Source organism: Tursiops truncatus, chromosome 11, assembly GCF_011762595.2.
Source record: "Tursiops truncatus isolate mTurTru1 chromosome 11, mTurTru1.mat.Y, whole genome shotgun sequence".
Classification (NCBI taxonomy): domain Eukaryota; kingdom Metazoa; phylum Chordata; class Mammalia; order Artiodactyla; family Delphinidae; genus Tursiops; species Tursiops truncatus.
Genome location: NC_047044.1, coordinates 64,054,826 through 64,074,070, shown reverse-complemented (window position 1 = coordinate 64,074,070; position 19,245 = coordinate 64,054,826). Strand labels below are relative to the sequence as shown.

The 19,245-nt window shown below is 37.1% G+C and overlaps 1 protein-coding gene across 4 annotated transcripts in view; it reads right to left on the bottom strand.

Annotated features, from left to right (window-relative positions):
- The window catches only part of SENP1 (SUMO specific peptidase 1), a 59,297-nt gene that overhangs the window by 20,556 nt on the left and 19,496 nt on the right, over positions 1–19,245 (bottom strand). For all 4 annotated transcript variants that reach the window (XR_002176243.3, XM_019934537.3, XM_019934538.3 and 1 more), the window contains 7 exons: positions 14,324–14,427; positions 13,955–14,241; positions 12,359–12,413; positions 6,460–6,498; positions 5,522–5,606; positions 5,138–5,293; positions 4,131–4,262 (listed from right to left, as the gene is read on the bottom strand). Coding sequence is in view for 3 of the 4 variants with exons in the window: in XM_019934537.3 (XP_019790096.1) it covers positions 4,131–4,262; positions 5,138–5,293; positions 5,522–5,606; positions 6,460–6,498; positions 12,359–12,413; positions 13,955–14,241; positions 14,324–14,427 (858 nt within the window). In the remaining variant the exon portion in view is untranslated. The remainder of the gene's footprint in view (positions 1–4,130; positions 4,263–5,137; positions 5,294–5,521; positions 5,607–6,459; positions 6,499–12,358; positions 12,414–13,954; positions 14,242–14,323; positions 14,428–19,245) is intronic.

Below are 19,245 nucleotides of genomic sequence, written 5' to 3'. Positions count from 1 at the left end.
ATGAACAGGCACTGTGGCCTACTCTTGTTTTAGGAAAGAGAGCAGAGAAAGGGTAGCCTAATGGCTTTCTGTACATATCCCAAAGACAGGACTTCTGGATTTTACTTTCCTTATAAACTAAACCTGATCCCTTTCATTTCTAGGACCTTATACTCCTTGTCTATAAAACAGTAGAAATAACGTGTCAACCACCTTCTTTTGGAGAAAATTTTAATGCAGCCTATAAAACTGACATGAGAAATGAAAAGAAAAGAAATGGTTATTAATGAAAATATCTGTTTGCGGGAAGGAGAATAGCATTGAAGAGAGAGCAAATTACTTGCAAAAGATTGAGAGTTCACAATTGAGAAATGGAATTAAGTATTTTAAAATGATTATGAATAATTAAGGATATCTACTAATTCCCCTTCAGAATGGTATTAGCTTCTCAAGGGCAGTAATTCTAAAAGCCTGAGAAATGTGGTACTTTGAAAATGGTGCTTTTTAAAATAGTTAAAATAGTTATTAAAGTACTTATTATAACAGTTCTCATCATCATCATGGACATGTGAATTTGCACCTGCTTTCAAGGTTAACATTATTCTGAACTCAGAAGACAAGTACTCCTTACAAAAGTTATGGGTAGGTGTGGTAGAGATAAAGTAGGCAAGGAATCTTTCCTTTCCCTTGTCTCTTCTAAGTAATGTAATTTCCATGAACTTTGTTTGGTAAAAATCCAGCCTCTGGTGGGCCCAGGGAATGGAAAATATGTCCTGATGAATGCTGCCTCTGTAAGGGAGCTCACTGAGGTAATACCAGAATATATAGCAAGAACTCAGCTCATATCCTACTCATTGCTGCCCCCTAGAAGGTTCTGTATAATTTACAACAAACACGAGCTACAATCCCTATAGAATAACTGACTCTTTCCCATTTAGCAGTGGCAGTCAAGAAATGGTAAAAGACCACAGATTAGTATCTCCAAATCGAAAACACTTAATTGGTGGATACTTATGACTGTTATTGATTTTCATTTTGCCCTTTGATTTCGTGAGCTCTTTTTTTCCCCTGTTATTTGACCCAATGTTCTAATATCACTATTCTGAGCCACAAGAAGCAAGGGATGTTTCCCCTAAAGCAAGACATCAAACCATAATTTCTTTACTATTCTTTGTCAAAGATATTATTCAGGGAGTGATGAACTTCTGAAATTTATATCTTATAAACTCACCAATGGCAAAGACAGTAGGGTTAGTTCAGCTGGCCCCATAGAAAATCAACCTACTGGACAAGACATGGTTCTCAAATCCTATACATCTAATCCTAAAACGGGATCCAATTTAAGATTCTGAGGCAGTATGACATAATAGATAAGACCCAATGCTTGAGTCTGAATCCTGGCTCTGCTACTTACTAGTCATGTAACTTTGCAAGTTTCTTAATCTTTCTATGCCTTGTTTCTTTATTAAATGGAGATGATAAAATTACAGTATCTACCTTCAAGGGTTGTGGTGACTATGACATGAGTAGAACACATAAAACACTTAGAATAAACCATAAACAAGACGAAAGACAACCCTCAGAATGGGAGAAAATATTTGCAAATGAAACAACTGACAAAAGATTAATCTCCAAAATATACAAGCAGCTCATGCAGCTCAATATCAAAAAAACAAACAACCCAATCCAAAAATGGGCAGAAGAACTAAATAGACATTTCTCCAAAGAAGATATACAGATTGCCAACAAACACATGAAAGGATGCTCAACATCATTAATCATTAGAGAAATGCAAATCAAAAGCATAATGAGGTTATCACCTCACACTGGTCAGAATGGCCATCGTCAAAAAAATCTACAAACAATACATGCTGGAGAGAGTGTGGAAAAAAGGGAACCCTCTTGCACTGTTGATGGGAATGTAAAATGATACAGTCACTATGGAGAACAGTATGGAGGTTTCTTAAAAAACTAAAAATAGAACTACCATATGACCCAGCAATCCCACTACTGGGCATATGCCCTGAGAAAACCATAATTCAAAAAGAGACATACCACAACGTTCACTGCAGCACTATTTACAATAGCCAGGACATAGAAGCAACCTAAGTGTCCAATGCATAGAGAAGATGTGGCACATATACACAATGGAATATTACTCAGCCATAAAAAGAAACAAAATTGAGTTATTTGTAGTGATATGGGTGGACCTAGAGTCTGTCATACAGAGTGAAGTAAGTCAGAAAGAGAAAAACAAATCCCGTATGCTAACATATATACATGGAATCTAAAAAAATGGTTCTGATGAACCTAGGGACAGGACAGGAATAAAGATGCAGACGTAGAGAATGAACTTGAGGACACGGGGAGGGGGAAGGGTAAGCTGGAACAAAGTGAGAAAGTAGCACTGACATATACACACTACCAAATGCAAAACAGATAGCTAGTGGGAAGTAGCCGCATAGCACAGGGAGATCAGCTCAATGCTTTGTGACCACCTAGAGGGGTGGGATAGGGAGGGTGGGAGGGAGACGCAAGACGGAGGGGATATGGGGATATATGTTTACATATAGCTGATTCACTTTGTTATACAGCAGAAACTAACACAACACTGTAAAGCAATTATATTCCAATAAAGATGTTTTTTAAAAAAAAGGTATTTGGGGGCTTCCCTGGTGGCGCAGTGGTTGAGAGTCCGCCTGCCGATGCAGGGGACACAGGTTCATGCCCGGGTCCGGGAAGATCCCACATGCCGCGGAGCGGCTGGGCCCGTAAGCCACGGCCACTGAGCCTGTGCGTCCGGAGCCTGTGCTCCGCAACAGGGGGGGCTACAACAGTGAGAGGCCCATGTACCAGAAAAAAAAAAAAAAGGTATTTGAGTTCAAAAAAAATACTGCATAACATGAGGTAAATGCCCAGCAGACGTTGGCCAATATTAGTATTTGGAAGGTTTTAAACATACAAGGCCAGGATACAGGTACCTAGAATATCTAGTGCTTACTATATTGAGCATCTAAAACGTATCCATAGCTATGAAGCTTGAGTACACCCAAGATATCAGGCAGGAATGCTCCTAGTGGGCCTAAGAAAGGAGGCAGGTACTTAGGGAAAAAATCCCAACCCAGCTCTCTTTTGCTGTGAAAGTATCCTTCCTAAGCCTGTAGGCTCCTACAGGTTTAGGAATAGGACAGATCAGTTTAAAGATTCTAATGTTACTAACCTACGTAAAATAATTAGAACTCTCAGGAGCTGAGAGCCATACCCTTTTTTCCTTTTTAACTCAATACATCAAATATTTAATAATGTAACTTCTATTCAGTTTAAAAAATAACACGTATAAATGTAGACTATTTTAGAAAGCTTCCCACTCATAACGTAAATGACCTAAGTAGAGACAGAAAGGGTAGTAGAAATGGATTCCTATATGGAAATCCCAAAGTATTCCTTCATGCTGCAACATGGTCAGCTATTAAATATTTGCTCAAAAGATGTGAACTGCAGGGCAGGTGGTGCCTTAAACAGAGCGAGAATACCAATAAGCGAATGTCCTCTCCCTCAGCATCCAAATCTTCAACACATAAAAAGACACAGACCTACTGGAGAACGGACTTGAGGATATGGGGAGGGCGAAGGGTGAGCTGTGACAAAGCGAGAGAGAGGCATGGACATATATACACTAACAAACGTAAGGTAGATAGCTAGTGGGAAGCAGCCGCATAGAACAGGGATATCAGCTTGGTGCTTTGTGACGGCCTGGAGGGGCGGGATGGGGAGGGTGGGAGGGAGGGAGACGCAAGAGGGAAGAGATATGGGAACATATGTATATGTATAACTGATTCACTTTGTTATAAAGCAGAAACTAACACACCATTGTAAAGCAATTATACCCCAATAAAGATGTCAAAAAAAAAGAGATAAATCAGCAGTTCTCAGACATTAAGGTACATTAAAAAAACACCTGAGATGTTTGTTTAAAATACATCACTCTACCACACTGCCTCAAACTTATTCAGGAGAATGGAGAGGCCTGTGAGAGCTGATTCTGAAGCAGGTCATCCAAGGACCACACTTTGAGAAACAGTGAAATAATACCTTTCGTTTCCACTTGATGTTCACTTACTCTTTGAATATAAAAACGAGTGTGAGATTACCTCATCATTGAGCCAGTTCAGATGGTTTAGAGTTTGAATATCTTTGCGTGTAATGGTCAAGCGGAATGCTTCACTCAGAACTTCATCCTGGTTCCCATTACGAAATACATTCTTTATTTCTTTCTCCATTTCCTAGGGAACCAAGAAGTGTCAGAGATCAAGCATACATGGCCTTAGACATAGCAATCTCTCACCAAGCTCCATGAAATCCCTAGACTTAAATCAACTATTTACTTCTAACATTTTGGTTTCTATTCCTTCCAGTAATCTCCCTGATTACTTCCTTCCATCCTAGCTTGTCCTCCCTTCTCTGTTTCAGTACATTTCAGACCCTTGTTTCATATTATTCCTGAAGTCTGAAATAACCTTTTGCTGTCAAATTTCCTAAGTTCATGAGAAGACCTAATTATATTTTATACCTTTGGTCCAAACAATTTCCTGAGAAATAGAATCTTTCTTAAAGGCAATAAGGAAATAAAGGTAGTGAAGTCTTTTAGAAACATTTTCCTAGAAAAATTTGTTTTACTTTTTTAATGTAAAACTGTGGAATTCAGCACAACTATAATAAATGTGTTACATTCACCAGCTATATGATAGTTTTTCAAACAGAAGAATGAATTAAGAAACAGATTTTTAAATGTATGCAGACTTTTATGTATTTTCCAAATTTTTAGTCTGTGTTTTATTGCTTAAAAAAAAAGGTAAGGCTCAACTTACTATTTGATATCAAAGTACCAGACACATGCATTAAGTAAAAGTGCACATGAAATGAAACACAAATTTATTAAATGCTTTTTTACTGAAGTCACTATAAGTCACCCATAATTCTTTCCTGAATTTTCAATAATCCTTTAAAAATAAAGCCAAGATTGGTATGCAATACAAATGAAAGCAGGAGTATGCAATACAATTTAAATACCAGATTACTTTTATGTTTGAAAGTTGTCCAAAGAATTCTCTCTAAACACAACACTTGCTAGTGTAGGAATTTAGAGTATATAGTTTACCTCTGTGATTTCAGGAAATTCATCTTCGCTCTCCGTTAATTTATGACCTTTTTTTCCTGTTTCTTGGGCGATCGTGACAGGAATCTCCTTTTCAAGAGGCACACGAAGATGCAATTCTACTGAATCATGTACTGAATGTTCTTGTTCCTGCAGTCTCTGAAAAACAGAGCTTCAAAATAAGTGGAATAAAGAAATCTACTATTTGTCTATGTACACTAAGTAGTACTAGCTGAAGAGACCAAGAACATAGACCACTTATCATACAATGCTATGCTACCACACTATCTTGCAGTTACAACTTTGATCCCAAATCCAGGTAACCTTCTAAAATTAGTTTCAACCTGGATGTGCTATTCATTTATTATCTCAAAAATATTGTTTTACCTGGTTTTGAAGCTGTAATGCCAGTGCTTTCTGCTCTTCAATCTGGCGCAATCTTTCCCGTGCTCGAGAATCATAAACACTAGTCCTTGGAAATGAAAAGGAATGTGACACAAATGCAGACCACTCTCTCAGCATCAAGAACATTGCTGACGCACAATGAGCATTAAATATAAAACCCTCAGAGAGAAAGTTTAAAATCCTTATACTAACTTATCACTACATTTACTTTAAGACAAAGTGAAACCACGTGGTGTTACTGAAATTATCCTATTATTTTTTGTTGAAATAATGAAAATTACTAGTTTGTTGCTAAACATGAACAAGTGACTGTTGTGTTCGTAAATGTGGAGTCCTTTTTTAAAAACATGCTTCTAAGATTATGGAAAAAGTGAAGCTTCATTCTAGAAATCCAAAAATGAAACTGAATCCCAAAGAAGAGAATAATACAAGATATCATCGAGGTTTTAGTTCAAATATTGTATTTATGATCCAGAAGAAGAAATATGGGTTTCTTTTTTTCTTAAAAAAAAATCAGCTAGACCGGGGGTTTGGATAACTCAAAGTGAGTCCTTGAAACTAGAGACTAAACTTTCAGTGATTTCGCAAGCTCCAGAACTAAAGATTATTCAATAAATTAATTTTATCAATGTGAAAATAAAGGCACTTGCTTTCCTTTCTATATAATAGCTAACTTTGAAATATTTTTCCAATTCAGTTGAGCTTCAACAATTGTTACAGATTTAATAAACCTGAGCATAGATATGTCCCAACTCCAACAGAACCTTTAAAACCCAATAATTTAAAAGTTATTTTCTATATAGACAAACACAGGAAATTTTTACTGACTAAAAACAGGTAGGGTGATTGGCTAATTGATTTCTTCTAACTGAAAAGAAAGTGACAGAGAGGGAAAAATGATACCAAAAATAATAACTTACAATTCTTTGATCCACAGCTCTGCCTGGAAAAAAGTAGGACTATGGGTGGGAAAAGAAAAATGTGACAAATGAGCAGGAGACGTAAAGGAAAATCAAATATTTTCATCAAGAAAACCAATTATTTAAACAGTTTATAAAAATGCTTTACAACTATGCAATAAATAAAAGGACCTAAATTACATAAAACAATTCTAACTGGGAAGTAAAGGAATACAAATATGAGTCATCTGCACATGTACAGTTAAAAAGATGACCCAACATTCAGCTGAGAAACTAAGTTTAGCATGCTTCTTACTTGGAAGAGAGACCAACACGATGTGAAAGAGTACATCACTTGTCAAGGCAATATATTAAGCTAGAACGTTCCTCTTTCCAAATGGCTCAGATTGACAGATTTATTAATGGTTTAAAAAAATCTTATGGGTTCTTGGACTTCTCGTAGGTCTACTTGAGTAAAAATACATTCAACCACATCACGTTAGATACTGAAAATCCCCCCGCCACAGAACAGCCCATATCAAATGGATAATGAGCCAATGAACCAAAGCGGATAATCAGCAATACAACTCCATTCCAAAGATGAAAGGTTAGTTCTACTCCATGCAGCTCTTGCTGACAACCCAAGTCAATAGTGCTTAGCAGAGTCACAGGTATGCTCTCTGTTCTACAGCCTTTTGCTCTTCTCAGACTTTCTTGTCTCCTTTCTTATCTCCTTGCCCCTAACTGAAGGAGTTCTCATAGAACCAAATTAAAGAAGAGTGAACAGTTTTCCAAAGAAAACTTTCAGATATGTAGAACAAGTAAACAGAGCATCAAATTGGCATTTAAGAGACCAGTATCTCCTGGAGCTGCTCTGTGACCTTGAGCAAGTCACTTCCTTTCCATGGGCCTCAATTTCTGGGTTTGTAAACATGGAGATTAGAGTCCCTTTCAGTTCTTAAATTTCTACAGTCTGCCCTGTAAAGGCAAGAATAAGGGCTCAGACATTATCCCCTTGCTCCTTAGCCTAACTTCTGAGAATTAGTATTCCCAATCATCCTTAGTTCTGGGTTTTGGTGATAAACTTGCTGTTCTATTACCTCCCCACTGTCGGTAGCCTACCTCCTTAACACAGTGGAAAACTGATGTAACAGCCAAGAAAGAAAGTCACAGAGATCAGTGGAAGCACTGTGAGGAACTACTTAGTGTGGGATACTAAAAACAAATGAACGTGAGAATACATTTATTGAACAATATAATGAAGTGACAAGAATCACACAGAATTTCATGGTACCAGATCATGCTATTCAAATTTGTCTGCTCCCCTTATTAGAATATAAACTTGATGAGGATAGGAATTTTTCTCTTTTGTATTTACTACTGTATCCTCTGCACCAAGAATAGTGCCTGACACATAGCAGGCAGTCAGTATTTACTGAATAAATAAATAATGTAAGGGCCGAGCACTTCTCTTTAACGGATCAAGGTATGTGCTGGCGCAGGAAAGCAAAATGCAGAGTAAAAAGCAAAATCTGTTTGCTTTTCAGAGATTATACATTACTTCTCATATAATTGAAGCAATAATAATTACAGCTACTTACTGAGCACCTACTTAGTGCTTTATGTATAAAACCCTCTTTGGGGGGTTTTACATATTAGTTAAGCCTCACAATAATCCTCAAATTAATTAAGACTCAATGAAAAATCTGAAAGTGAAATCAAGAAAACACTCCCATTTACCACTGCAACAAAAAGAATGAAATATCTAGGAATAAACCTACCTAAGGAGACAAAAGACCTGTATGCAGAAAATTATAAGACACTGATGAAAGAAATTAAAGATGATACAAATAGATGGAGAGATATACCATGTTCTTGGATTGGAAGAATCAACATTGTGAAAATGACTCTACTACCCAAAGCAATCTACAGATTCAATGAAATCCCTATCAAACTACCAATGGCATTTTTCACAGAACTAGAACAAAAAATTTCACAATTTGTATGGAAACACAAAAGACCCCGAATAGCCAAAGCAATCTTGAGAACTAAAAACGGAGCTGGAGGAATCAGGCTCCCTGACTTCAGACTATACTACAAAGCTACAGTAATCAAGACAGTATGGTTCTGGCACAAAAACAGAAAGATAGATCAATGGAACAGGATAGAAAGTCCAGAGATAAACCCACGCACATATGGTCACCTTATCTTTGATAAAGGAGGCAGGAATGTACAGTGGAGAAAGGCCAGCCTCTTCAATAAGTGGTGCTGGGAAAACTGGACAGATACATGTAAAAGTATGAGATTAGATCACTCCCTAACACCATATACAAAAATAAGCTCAAAATGGATTAAAGACCTAAATGCAAGGGCAGAAACTATCAAACTCTTAGAGGAAAACATAGGCAGAACACTCTATGACATAAATCACAGCAAGATCCTTTCTGACCCACCTCCCAGAGAAATAGAAATAAAAACAAAAATAAACAAATGGGACCTAATGAAACTTCAAAGCTTTTGCACAGCAAAGGAAACCATAAACAAAACCAAAAGACAAACCTCAGAATGGGAGAAAATATTTGCAAATGAAGCAACTGACAAAGGATTAATCTCCAAAATTTACAAGCAGCTCATGCAGCTCAATATCAAAAAAACAAACAACCCAATCCAAAAATGGGCAGAAGACCTAAATAGACATTTCTCCAAAGAAGATATACAGACTGCCAACAAACACATGAAAGAATGCTCAACATCACTAATCATTAGAGAAATGCAAATCAAAACTACAATGAGATATCATCTCACACCAGTCAGAATGGCCATCATCAAAAAATCTAGAAACAATAAATGCTGGAGAGGGTGTGGAGAAAAGGGAACACTCTTGCACTGCTGGTGGGAATGTGAATTGGTACAGCCACTATGGAGAACAGTATGGAGGTTCCTTAAAAAACTACAAATAGAACTACCATATGACCCAGCAATCCCACTACTGGGCATATACCCTGAGAAAACCATAATTCAAAAAGAGTCATGTACCAAAATGTTCATTGCAGCTCTATTTACAATAGCCAGGAGATGGAAACAACCTAAGTGTCCATCATCGGATGAATGGATAAAGAAGATGTGGCACATATATACAATGCAATATTACTCAGCCATAAAAAGAAACGAAATTGAGCTATTTGTAATGAGGTGGATGGACCTAGAGTCTGTCATACAGAGTGAAGTAAGTCAGAAAGAGAAAGACAAATACCATATGCTGACACATATATATGGAATTTAAGAAAAAAAAAATGTCATGAAGAACCTAGGGGTAAGACAGGAATAAAGACACAGACCTACCAGAGAATGGACTTGAGGATATGGGGAGGAGGAAGGGTAAGCTGTGACAAAGCGAGAGAGTGGCATGGACATATATACACTACCAAACATAAAACAGATAGCTAGTGGGAATCAGCCGCATAGCACAGGGAGATCAGCTCAGTGCTTTGTGACCACCTAGAGGGGTGGGACAGAGAGGGTGGGAGGGAGGGAGACGCAAGAGGGAAGAGATATGGGAACATATGTATATGTATAACTGATTCACTTTGTTATAAAGCAGAAACTAGCACACCATTGTAAAGCAATTATATTCCAAAAAAGATGTAAAAAAAAATAATAAAGACAAAGGAACTTGAGGCAGTGGAAAAAAAATTAAGACTCAATATAGTGTGTAATAAGGAAATATTACTTATACTGTACAGAAAAGGAAATTGAGTTCAAAAGAATAATTTGTTTTGGAAGAGCCAGGATCAGAAACTATGTATGTCCAATTCCAAAGACTATGTTCTTTCTATTATTATAAAGTATCTTCTAATAAACCAAAGTATTAAGCCAAAATGGAGATGATGAGTATTTGGGCTACTCAAGAGAGTATTTCAGGCTTTCTAGGAAATTCATTTATTTAATACAGATTTATTTACTAAGTACCCATGATGTGCTATGTACTATTATGGGCACCAGGTGGTAGTGCAAAGGTACTAGTACCGAACAAAGTACAGAGATAGAAGTACTGGAAGGAAAGACTAATGCTATCAGGAGAAGCCAGAGAAATGTCCTGAGAAAAAATTAACACCTGAGTCAGATTCTGAAAAGCAAAATAAGAGTGTAACAAGTGGACAAGGAGACAAAAGGAATTCCAGGCAGAAGGGGAAGGGTTGGAATGTACAATGGCACGAAGGCATAAAATACATGGCACATTCTGGGAAATAAGGGCAGATCTGCATTGCTGGAACTTAACCGAGCTGGAATGCTGGAAGATTAAGAATAAAGAGCCAATCAATCAACCAAGCCTTGGGAGAGCAGGCTCCAACTTTGATAAACAGCATCATCCAATAAGCCTTACCCAAGACTACTTCTTGTCCATCTCACTCTTCAGTCATCACTAGGAGAAATTCTCCATAAAGGAAAGGCAGACTCAGTAAAGAACTGAAGAACTGAGAGCACCCATTACATGAAATCAACTTTTTCCCAAGAAAGAACACCTATTTTTGCACATACATGTAAAGCACTTTTATAAGTGTTTTATCTGGAAGTTAATCTTCACAACAATTCAATAGTAAGGTATTAATACTCGCATTTTATTGATAAGGAAACTGAGGTTTAGAAGAGTAACTTGTCCACAGTTACATGAAGCCTGGAAAAGGCAAGATCAGAACCCAGGTCTAACTCAAAAAACTAAAAAAGTATAAAGAATAAAGCATCTAAACTATAAAGTCTCCTTGAGAAACTATAACAACGGGAGAATTTTTTAAAATATCTAAAGTTTAGAACATACAGGGGAGCTGCAAAGACATAGAGGAACTGAGATGAGAAAGAACATTTTATTATCCTTAATCCTCTCAATGGAAAACTGATACCATTATTATTCTAGCAATTGAATTGCTAAGGCCAGATATGGCAAAGACATAGCAATCTGAGTAGCAACTTATTGGATTACAGAGGAAGAAGTACTTGGTACCTCTCAGAGGGGTCAAGTTTCATATAGAAGATCACATTTGAATTGAGACTTAAAATTTAAGAAAAAGACTACTGCCAGATAGACAAGTGGAGGGGGGAGAAGGGGAGCATACCAGGCAGAAGGCACACAATGTGAAGGTAAGAAAATACCTATCATCTTATAAGTCAGCGTATAATAAACACATGAAAGAATCCAGTATTTACACATGGTTCCTTCTCTAACCTCCACTGTGTTTCTCCTCAAATGTCACCTTATCAGAAACTTGCCATGACTATCCTAGATAAATAGCACCCCCAGACCCTAGTCTATATATTACCCTGCTTTATTTTTCTTTGCAGCACTTATCACCAACAGGGATGTGTTTATCTGCCTATTTGTTCTCTATCTGTCCCCCATCCCTCCCCTTACACCCCTTACAATTAGAATGTAAACTCCTTGAGAGCAGAAACTTCATTTTGTCCACTGCTGTTATCTGCAATGTCTATACTAGTACCTGGCACCCAACAGACTATCAATAAATACTTGTTAAAGGAAAGAACGCATGATAGGAAGCAAGACTTGTGGAGGAAGGGTGGTGTATACCATACTAGGAGTTTGGGCTTGATTCTATGTTTGATAAGCCACCCTCAAGGGAGTTTAATGAATGATTAGATAAGCATTTTAGAAAGATCACTCTGCAGAATGGAAGACGGACTAAAGAACAAGGTGAAGAATGGATTAGAAAACATGGTGGAAAATGGAATGAAGAACAAAATGGAGGCTGGAGGAAAAGAGATTCATCAGGAAGTTACTGAAATAATTCAAACAACATATAAGAGAGGTCTGAGTTGAGGCCATTTTATATTACTTAGATCTTAGTGAAGAAACGGTGATTAAATAGAGGGAGAACAATGTTAAAAATGTCCTTTAACCAAAGTTTACCTGGGAGTTGGAGTCTGGGAATCTTTCACTTTGAGTAAAATCACAGAGTCTGATCCTAAACAATAAAACACAAGAGCATATCATTATTAACAAAATTCCACATGGCTGTACCTTCTAGATGTCTGTAGTTTAAGTTCCTCTACTTTGTTATATTCTATTTCCATAAACATAACACAGCATAAGGATAAAGGTAAGATGGAAGAGAAAGAGAGGCAGGTCCATTTTCACTGAGCCATAAATAGGGCTTAGTGAAGAGCCTGCCTCACAAATAAAGCAATCACTCTAAAAGAAAGTATATATGCCCTTCATCATCTTGCTGCCTGTGCTTCTTCTTTCTATTCCTGGGAAACAAGAATGTGCCAAGATTTCTCAAAAGTCTTTAGTTCATGAGCTACCACAAGACTGAATAAGGTGAAAGAGGGAAGGGGAAGGAGGAAGGGAAGAGAGAGGAGGGGACAAGAAGAGGAGGGAAGGCAGAAAGAAAGAGAGCAACCGCTATGTGAGAAGTAGCAGACTCTAAAGAGTATAAATTCTATTATTCTACCATCTATTTTCTATTGATAGAGGAAGAAATCATGTCCTTCTAAAGCACTATGATTAGAATCGCATTTAGAATATTTAATAAATGGTACAAGTAATTAAACAGCTCAGTGTAGTATATTTGTTCCAGTTTAGCTGTATCTAAGCATCTGCCATACAATGCATGCTTCTGAAATTAACAGCTTTTAATAATAGTTCTCAGTAAATCACCTCACAAAATTTAAGTTTTCATGAATATGTGTAGCTATATAATGATGTCACCAATAATTTTAATCCCCAAGTGAGAATTTTAAGAAAGTGAGGAATAGATTAAAAAAAAAAATTAAATGACCTGAAGAAGGAGGGGAGAGCCTTAGAGACTGATCTAGCAAAAGATCCCTAATGTCTAACAACTTAACATAAAACTTGTTTTAAGTTACATGCCTATATACATACCATAAATACACACATAACGCATACTTAAAGAAGGGGCAAACTAAGCAAACAAAAAAAAACTACCAGAGCAAAACTTTTAATTAACTGGAATGCTAAGAGACGGAATATTTTGGTTAGCTGAAAGTAAGGTAGGAAACTTTGTTTTCCAAACTTGCCGATGACCATTCCAAAATGGTCAAAAGTAGCCAAAAGGCTACTATACAGGTTTTGTAAGTAGTACTTGTATAAGAACTTTTACTTTAGTTCTTAATTGATGTTCCAAAACTCCTAGAACTTCAGAGTGCTTAATTTTCATTGTAAAGTACTAGAAACAGAGACAGTACTGAAGTAATTGGGCTTAATATACTCTGACACAAGACTACTCAGGAAGTTAATCTTTTAAATAAAATATTATAGGAAATCATTTGCATCTCCATGTAAGAAAAAAGTAAGCTACTTATTATATGCTTCATTTACTCGTGGCACAGCTAACTGAATTAAATGTATGTAAGGTATCTTGTATCTTATATCTTAATTAAGTTACATGTGTATTACCACCTTGCCTATAATTCACATGGATCCAATAAACTGTTAATTGGCTATTAGGATTCAAAATACAGTTATACAACACACCATTTTTACCTTCAGATTGTGTATTTGAAGCTGGTAAGTTATCTGGCTGATGTGAAAGAGAGTGGTGATGTTGGGGTTGATGGAGAGGATCAGAATCTTTGGATCCAAATGCAACAACATCTGGGGTATAAGATGATATGGAAAACACATTGTGGGACAATTGTTCCTGGGCAGTTAAAATGCTGGCCAATCCGGATGATGAAGTATCAGAGCCAATGATCTGGGTTGCACAAGAGTTTCCATTTTTAAACAGTGAGTCTTTCAAAGTATTCTTACTGGAACTAAGACACCGAGACCTAGGAAAAGAAGAATAAAACTTCAATATCAAATAACAAAATGTAGAATTAAATTCATTTGAAGAATGTTTCTGTGACTCACAAGTGTAAAGGAAAGTGTGTGGTGGGTTTGGCTACAGAAAACTGTTTCCCTGTGACCATCTGTAGAAGCTGTCTGTAAATCTCTCGTTCTTCCTCTTGAACTGTCTATAAAAGAAAAAAAAATCTTAAATACATGCAATGAGGCAAATGTTTCCCAAAGTAGTATCTAGACTCCCAGAAGCTCTGTCAAAGCTCTGGCAGCGTCCTCACGATAATTAAGAATTATGGTTCATTAATAATACTCTAGAAAATTATAAAGTATACATAAGAGGAGTTGAGTGAAGCAAATACCAGACAGTATATTTTGGAAAATTATGGGGCATATATGTAAATACAGCATAGAGAAACTACAGGATATGAAAACAGAAGGCCACTTTTGTGTCACTTATAGAGTGCCAGAAATAAAACATTTGAGGACCTCTAAATAGGACTCCAACAAATCCCTTGACTCCTAATACCTGTTAGAAAAACCACGAGGAGGTAACCAGAACAGTCAAGTGGGATATCTTGCTAAAGTTTCCTATTCTATCCAATTTTTAAGAGTGTAAATATTTTCCAGAGATGGTTTTCATTATTTACTTTTCTCTCCCCTCAAGTCCCAATACTGAATTTAGGGAAAAGCACATACTCTACATCTACAACATAATTCACTTATTGACTTAAACACCTACTATGCTCCAGTCACTAAGATACCGCACTGAATAAAATAAAGTCCCTGCCCTTGTGAAGCTTACATTACAGTTGAAAGACTGACAAATAAACTAGTCAAGTAGTATGAAGAAAATGAAAGATAAGAGAATAGAAAGCGATGGAGGAGGAACAGCAAGAACAGGTAAGACCTTTCTAAAAAGGTGATATTTCAATAAAAACCTAAATGAAAGGAAGAAATCAGTCATAGAAATTTATAAACAGTATTCCAGGTAGAGTCAGAGCAAATGCAAAGGCCCTGAGACAGAAATATGCTTGATGTGTTCAAGGAATAGTAAGGTCAGTGTGAATCAGGAGAAGAATAATAAGAAATGAGGTCACTTAGCAGAGAACCAGATTACATAAGGACTTGTAACTATAATCATGGTAAAGTATCTACTCTGCACAGATCCCCTGAAGCAATGGGCTGCATTCATTAAATAACATGCCCCAGCATTTTCAAAATCTTATATAGAGTTTAATACAAGCACCAATCTTCACAAAATAATTTTAATACTTTGTGTCAGTGCTAGCAACATCCTACACTGTGACATTTCAATATGCACATAAGCATTTCATTCAGTTTCAAATGTTTGTTAAAAGCACAGTGAAGGGACTTCCCTGGTGGCGCAATGGTTAAGAATCCGCCTGCCAATGCTGGGGACACAGGTTCAAGCCCTGGTCCGGGAAGACCCCACATGCCGCAGAGCAACTAAGCCTGTTTGCCACAACTACTGAGCCTGCGCTCTAGAGCTCATGAGCCACAACTACTGAGCCCACGTGCCGCAACTACTGAAGCCCACGTGCCTAGAGCCCGTGCTCCGCAACGAGAAGTCACCGCAGTGAGAAGCCTGTGCACTGCAACGAAGAGTAGCCCCCGCGTGCCGCAACTAGAGAAAGCCCGTGCACAGCAACGAAGACCCAACACAGCCAAAAATAAATAAATAATTAATTTTAAAAAGCACAATAAATAAAGCAATTATCTATGCAAAGGTAAAGAGACACTAAATTTTTTCTTCTTGAATCTTTTTTTTTGTACATAGTAAATTTCAATTACATTGTCAGTGTAATGTTACTGATCTAACAAGATACACCTTGTACTGTGCTGCATGACAACTCCTTATGAGAAAGAGCTATCCTTAAATCTGAATAGTTGAGTGATCAGAAAAGGTAGAACTAGTTGAGCATTTGGTGGCAAAATAGACCCAAGAGAAAAAACAAATTTGCAATATTCTATATGAAGAAAATACACACCATTATTTTATCCCTTAGACATTAATATTATATTCAAGATGATGGTGGTCTTCTTTTTTAGTGTTTGTGAAAAGACTGTCTACAGTATTAAAAACCATAATTAAAATAAATGCCTCTTTATTAAAACATAAATTGGCTATTATGAAAATTCTTCAAGTAGATAATATGAAGAATGAAGCATCATTACAGATTATTAGATTGTAAGAGAGATCTTTGCCAACCAACTCCACTGTGATCTATATACAGGAAAGCTGTGTTATCTGGCACTTTAATGACTGGAATTTTGAATACCCCTCCATGTAAATCTTGACTCCACCTTCCCACTACACCAAGTAACCTAATCCACAATACTATGGGGTTAACAGTATGTTGCTTTCAGGGGTGGTAAAATGGAAGGAGGGAAGGGAAACCGTAAGCGGAATACCACACCTGAGTCATGGATATTAACTCAATCATTTTAGTTCATTTTCACTGTCCCAACAAACTACATCTTAAAAAGCTCTGACTGTATTATCATAACATAGGGAGGAAAGTAAAGCAGATAAACTGGTGTAGGAGGTTACTCTGCATACCAAGGGAAAATAAAAAATATGCCCATCACTTAAAGACCTCCAGAGAACACCAAGAATAATGAGATAGAAAGGACCTTTATTTGTGGTACCCTAAACACTTCAACCAAAAGGGGAAACATGAGGTGGGGGGAAGAATAAATCAGGAGCTTGGGATTAACGTACATATACTACTATATATAAGATAGACAACCAACAAGGACCTACTCTATAGCACAGGGAAATCTACTGAATATTCTGTGGTAACCTATATGAGAAAAGAATCTGAAAAAGAATAAATATATGTATATATATAACTGAATCACTCTGCTGTAAACCTGAAACTAACACAACATTGTAAATCAACTATAATCCAATAAAAATTTTTAAAAAAAGACTTAAACCATAAAAAGTTAGAAACATTTCCCTCCTTCCTGATATCACATAGCGAAATGTTTTCTTGAAATAAATTTTTATACTTAGGACTTCCCTGGTGGCGCAGCAGTTAAGAATCTGCTTGCCACTGCAGGGGACATGGATTTGATCTCTGGTCCGGGAGGATCCCACATGCCGCGGAGCAACTAAGCACACATGTTGCAACTACTGAGCCTGCAGCTGCAACTACTGAAGCCCGTGCGCCTAGAGCCCATGCTCTGCAACAAGAGAAGCCACCCCAATGAGAAGCCCACACACTGCAACGAAGAATAGCCCGCGTGCAGCAACAAAGACCCAACGCAGCCAAAAAAAAAAAAAAAAAATTTTTTATACTTATAAATAAAACATGAATAAACCAAGGAGCCATTAAGCAACTCAGCTAATGCAAATTACAAGAAATCTAGATTAACTGAACGCAAAGAGTTGATTTTTTAAAATAATTTAACACACACAAAAGTCCCCCACAAATCTTTTTCCCCAATAAATATATCTTCAAAGAAAAGCCTCTGTCTGAGCCTGAACAACCTCAGTCATTAGACAACATAAAATGAAGAAATAAATCCATATTCCAAATAATTATCTGAACTCCTTCAAATCCCATACTTTCAGTTTAAACTGATTTATGGTTTAAAAAAGAAATTACAGGGCTTCCCTGGTGGTGCAGTGGTTGAGAGTCCACCTGCCGATGCAGGGGACACGGGTTCGTGCCCCGGTCCGGGAAGATCCCACATGCTGTGGAGTGGCTGGGCCCATGAGCCATGGCCGCTGAGCCTGTATGTCCGGAGCCTGTGCTCCACAGTGGGAGAGGCCGCAACAGTGAGAGGCCCGTGTACCGCAAAAAGAAAAAAAAAGAAATTACAGAAAAAAGGTTAAGAAGTTTTCACTGTTCTACATGTTTATTTGGAAGTTACAAGAATTTATGTTTTTTTTTAAATGATGCAAGGCACTTTTCTTTTTGGGGTTTCATTAAACAATAAAACACTGGGTATATTACATTTTATTTAGAACCATTTCGGACAAAGAAAGAACAGTCTAAGCAACTCTCAAAGTAACACATAACAGGGCTTCCCTGGTGGCGCAGTGGTTGAGAATCTGCCTGCTAATGCAGGGGACACGGGTTTGAGCCCTGGTCTGGGAAGATCCCACATGCCGCAGAGCAACTAGGCCCGTGAGCCACAACTACTGAGCCTGTGCGTCTGGAGCCTGTGCTCCGCAACAAGAGAGGCCGCGATAGTGAGAGGCCCGCACACGGCGATGAAGAGTGGCCCCCGCTTGCCACAACTAGAGAAAGCCCTTGCACGGAGAAACGAAGACCCAAGACAGCCAAAAAAATAAATAAACAAACAAATGTGGGGTTTAAAAAAAAAAAAGAATTTTAAAAAAAGGAAAAACTGAAATTATAAAAAAAAAGAACACATAAGATTTGGCTTTACCAAAAGCAAATGCAAGATGCAAGGAGGTAAGTCACCTGAAACTTCAAACATAATCCTTTTTTGGAGCATCTGGTACTATAATGTAAAAAAAAAATTCTTTCTATGTACATAACATTAAACTATTTTCTACTGAGAAAGCAAATTAGGAAATTGAGAGGAAAGGAAGCTATAATTGGATAAAATGTTAAAGGAAGTTGGCTAACGTTATGTTTCAAACCTAATAGAGGACCAAAGAAAGTTTAGTAAGTATAAGGACAATTAGTAAAGTATGTTTTTCTTACAAAAAAAAGAAGAAAACCATCAGTGACATCTATAAGGCAGTCTAACATTTTAAAATGTTGCTCAATATGTAGCAGAGAAGCATGTCTGGAAGCAACATATAATTGAAAAGAAACTACTTGTGTTTTTACTATTTAACATTTCTATTGTCCCTAATATTTTTTTCTTTCCTAAACAGAAATATTTTTTTCTTTCCTAAACTCATCTTCTCTAACAGTGCTAAGAGAACCTTCTGTGATAATGGAAATGATCTCTGTTTGTACTGTCCAATATGGTAGCCACTAGCC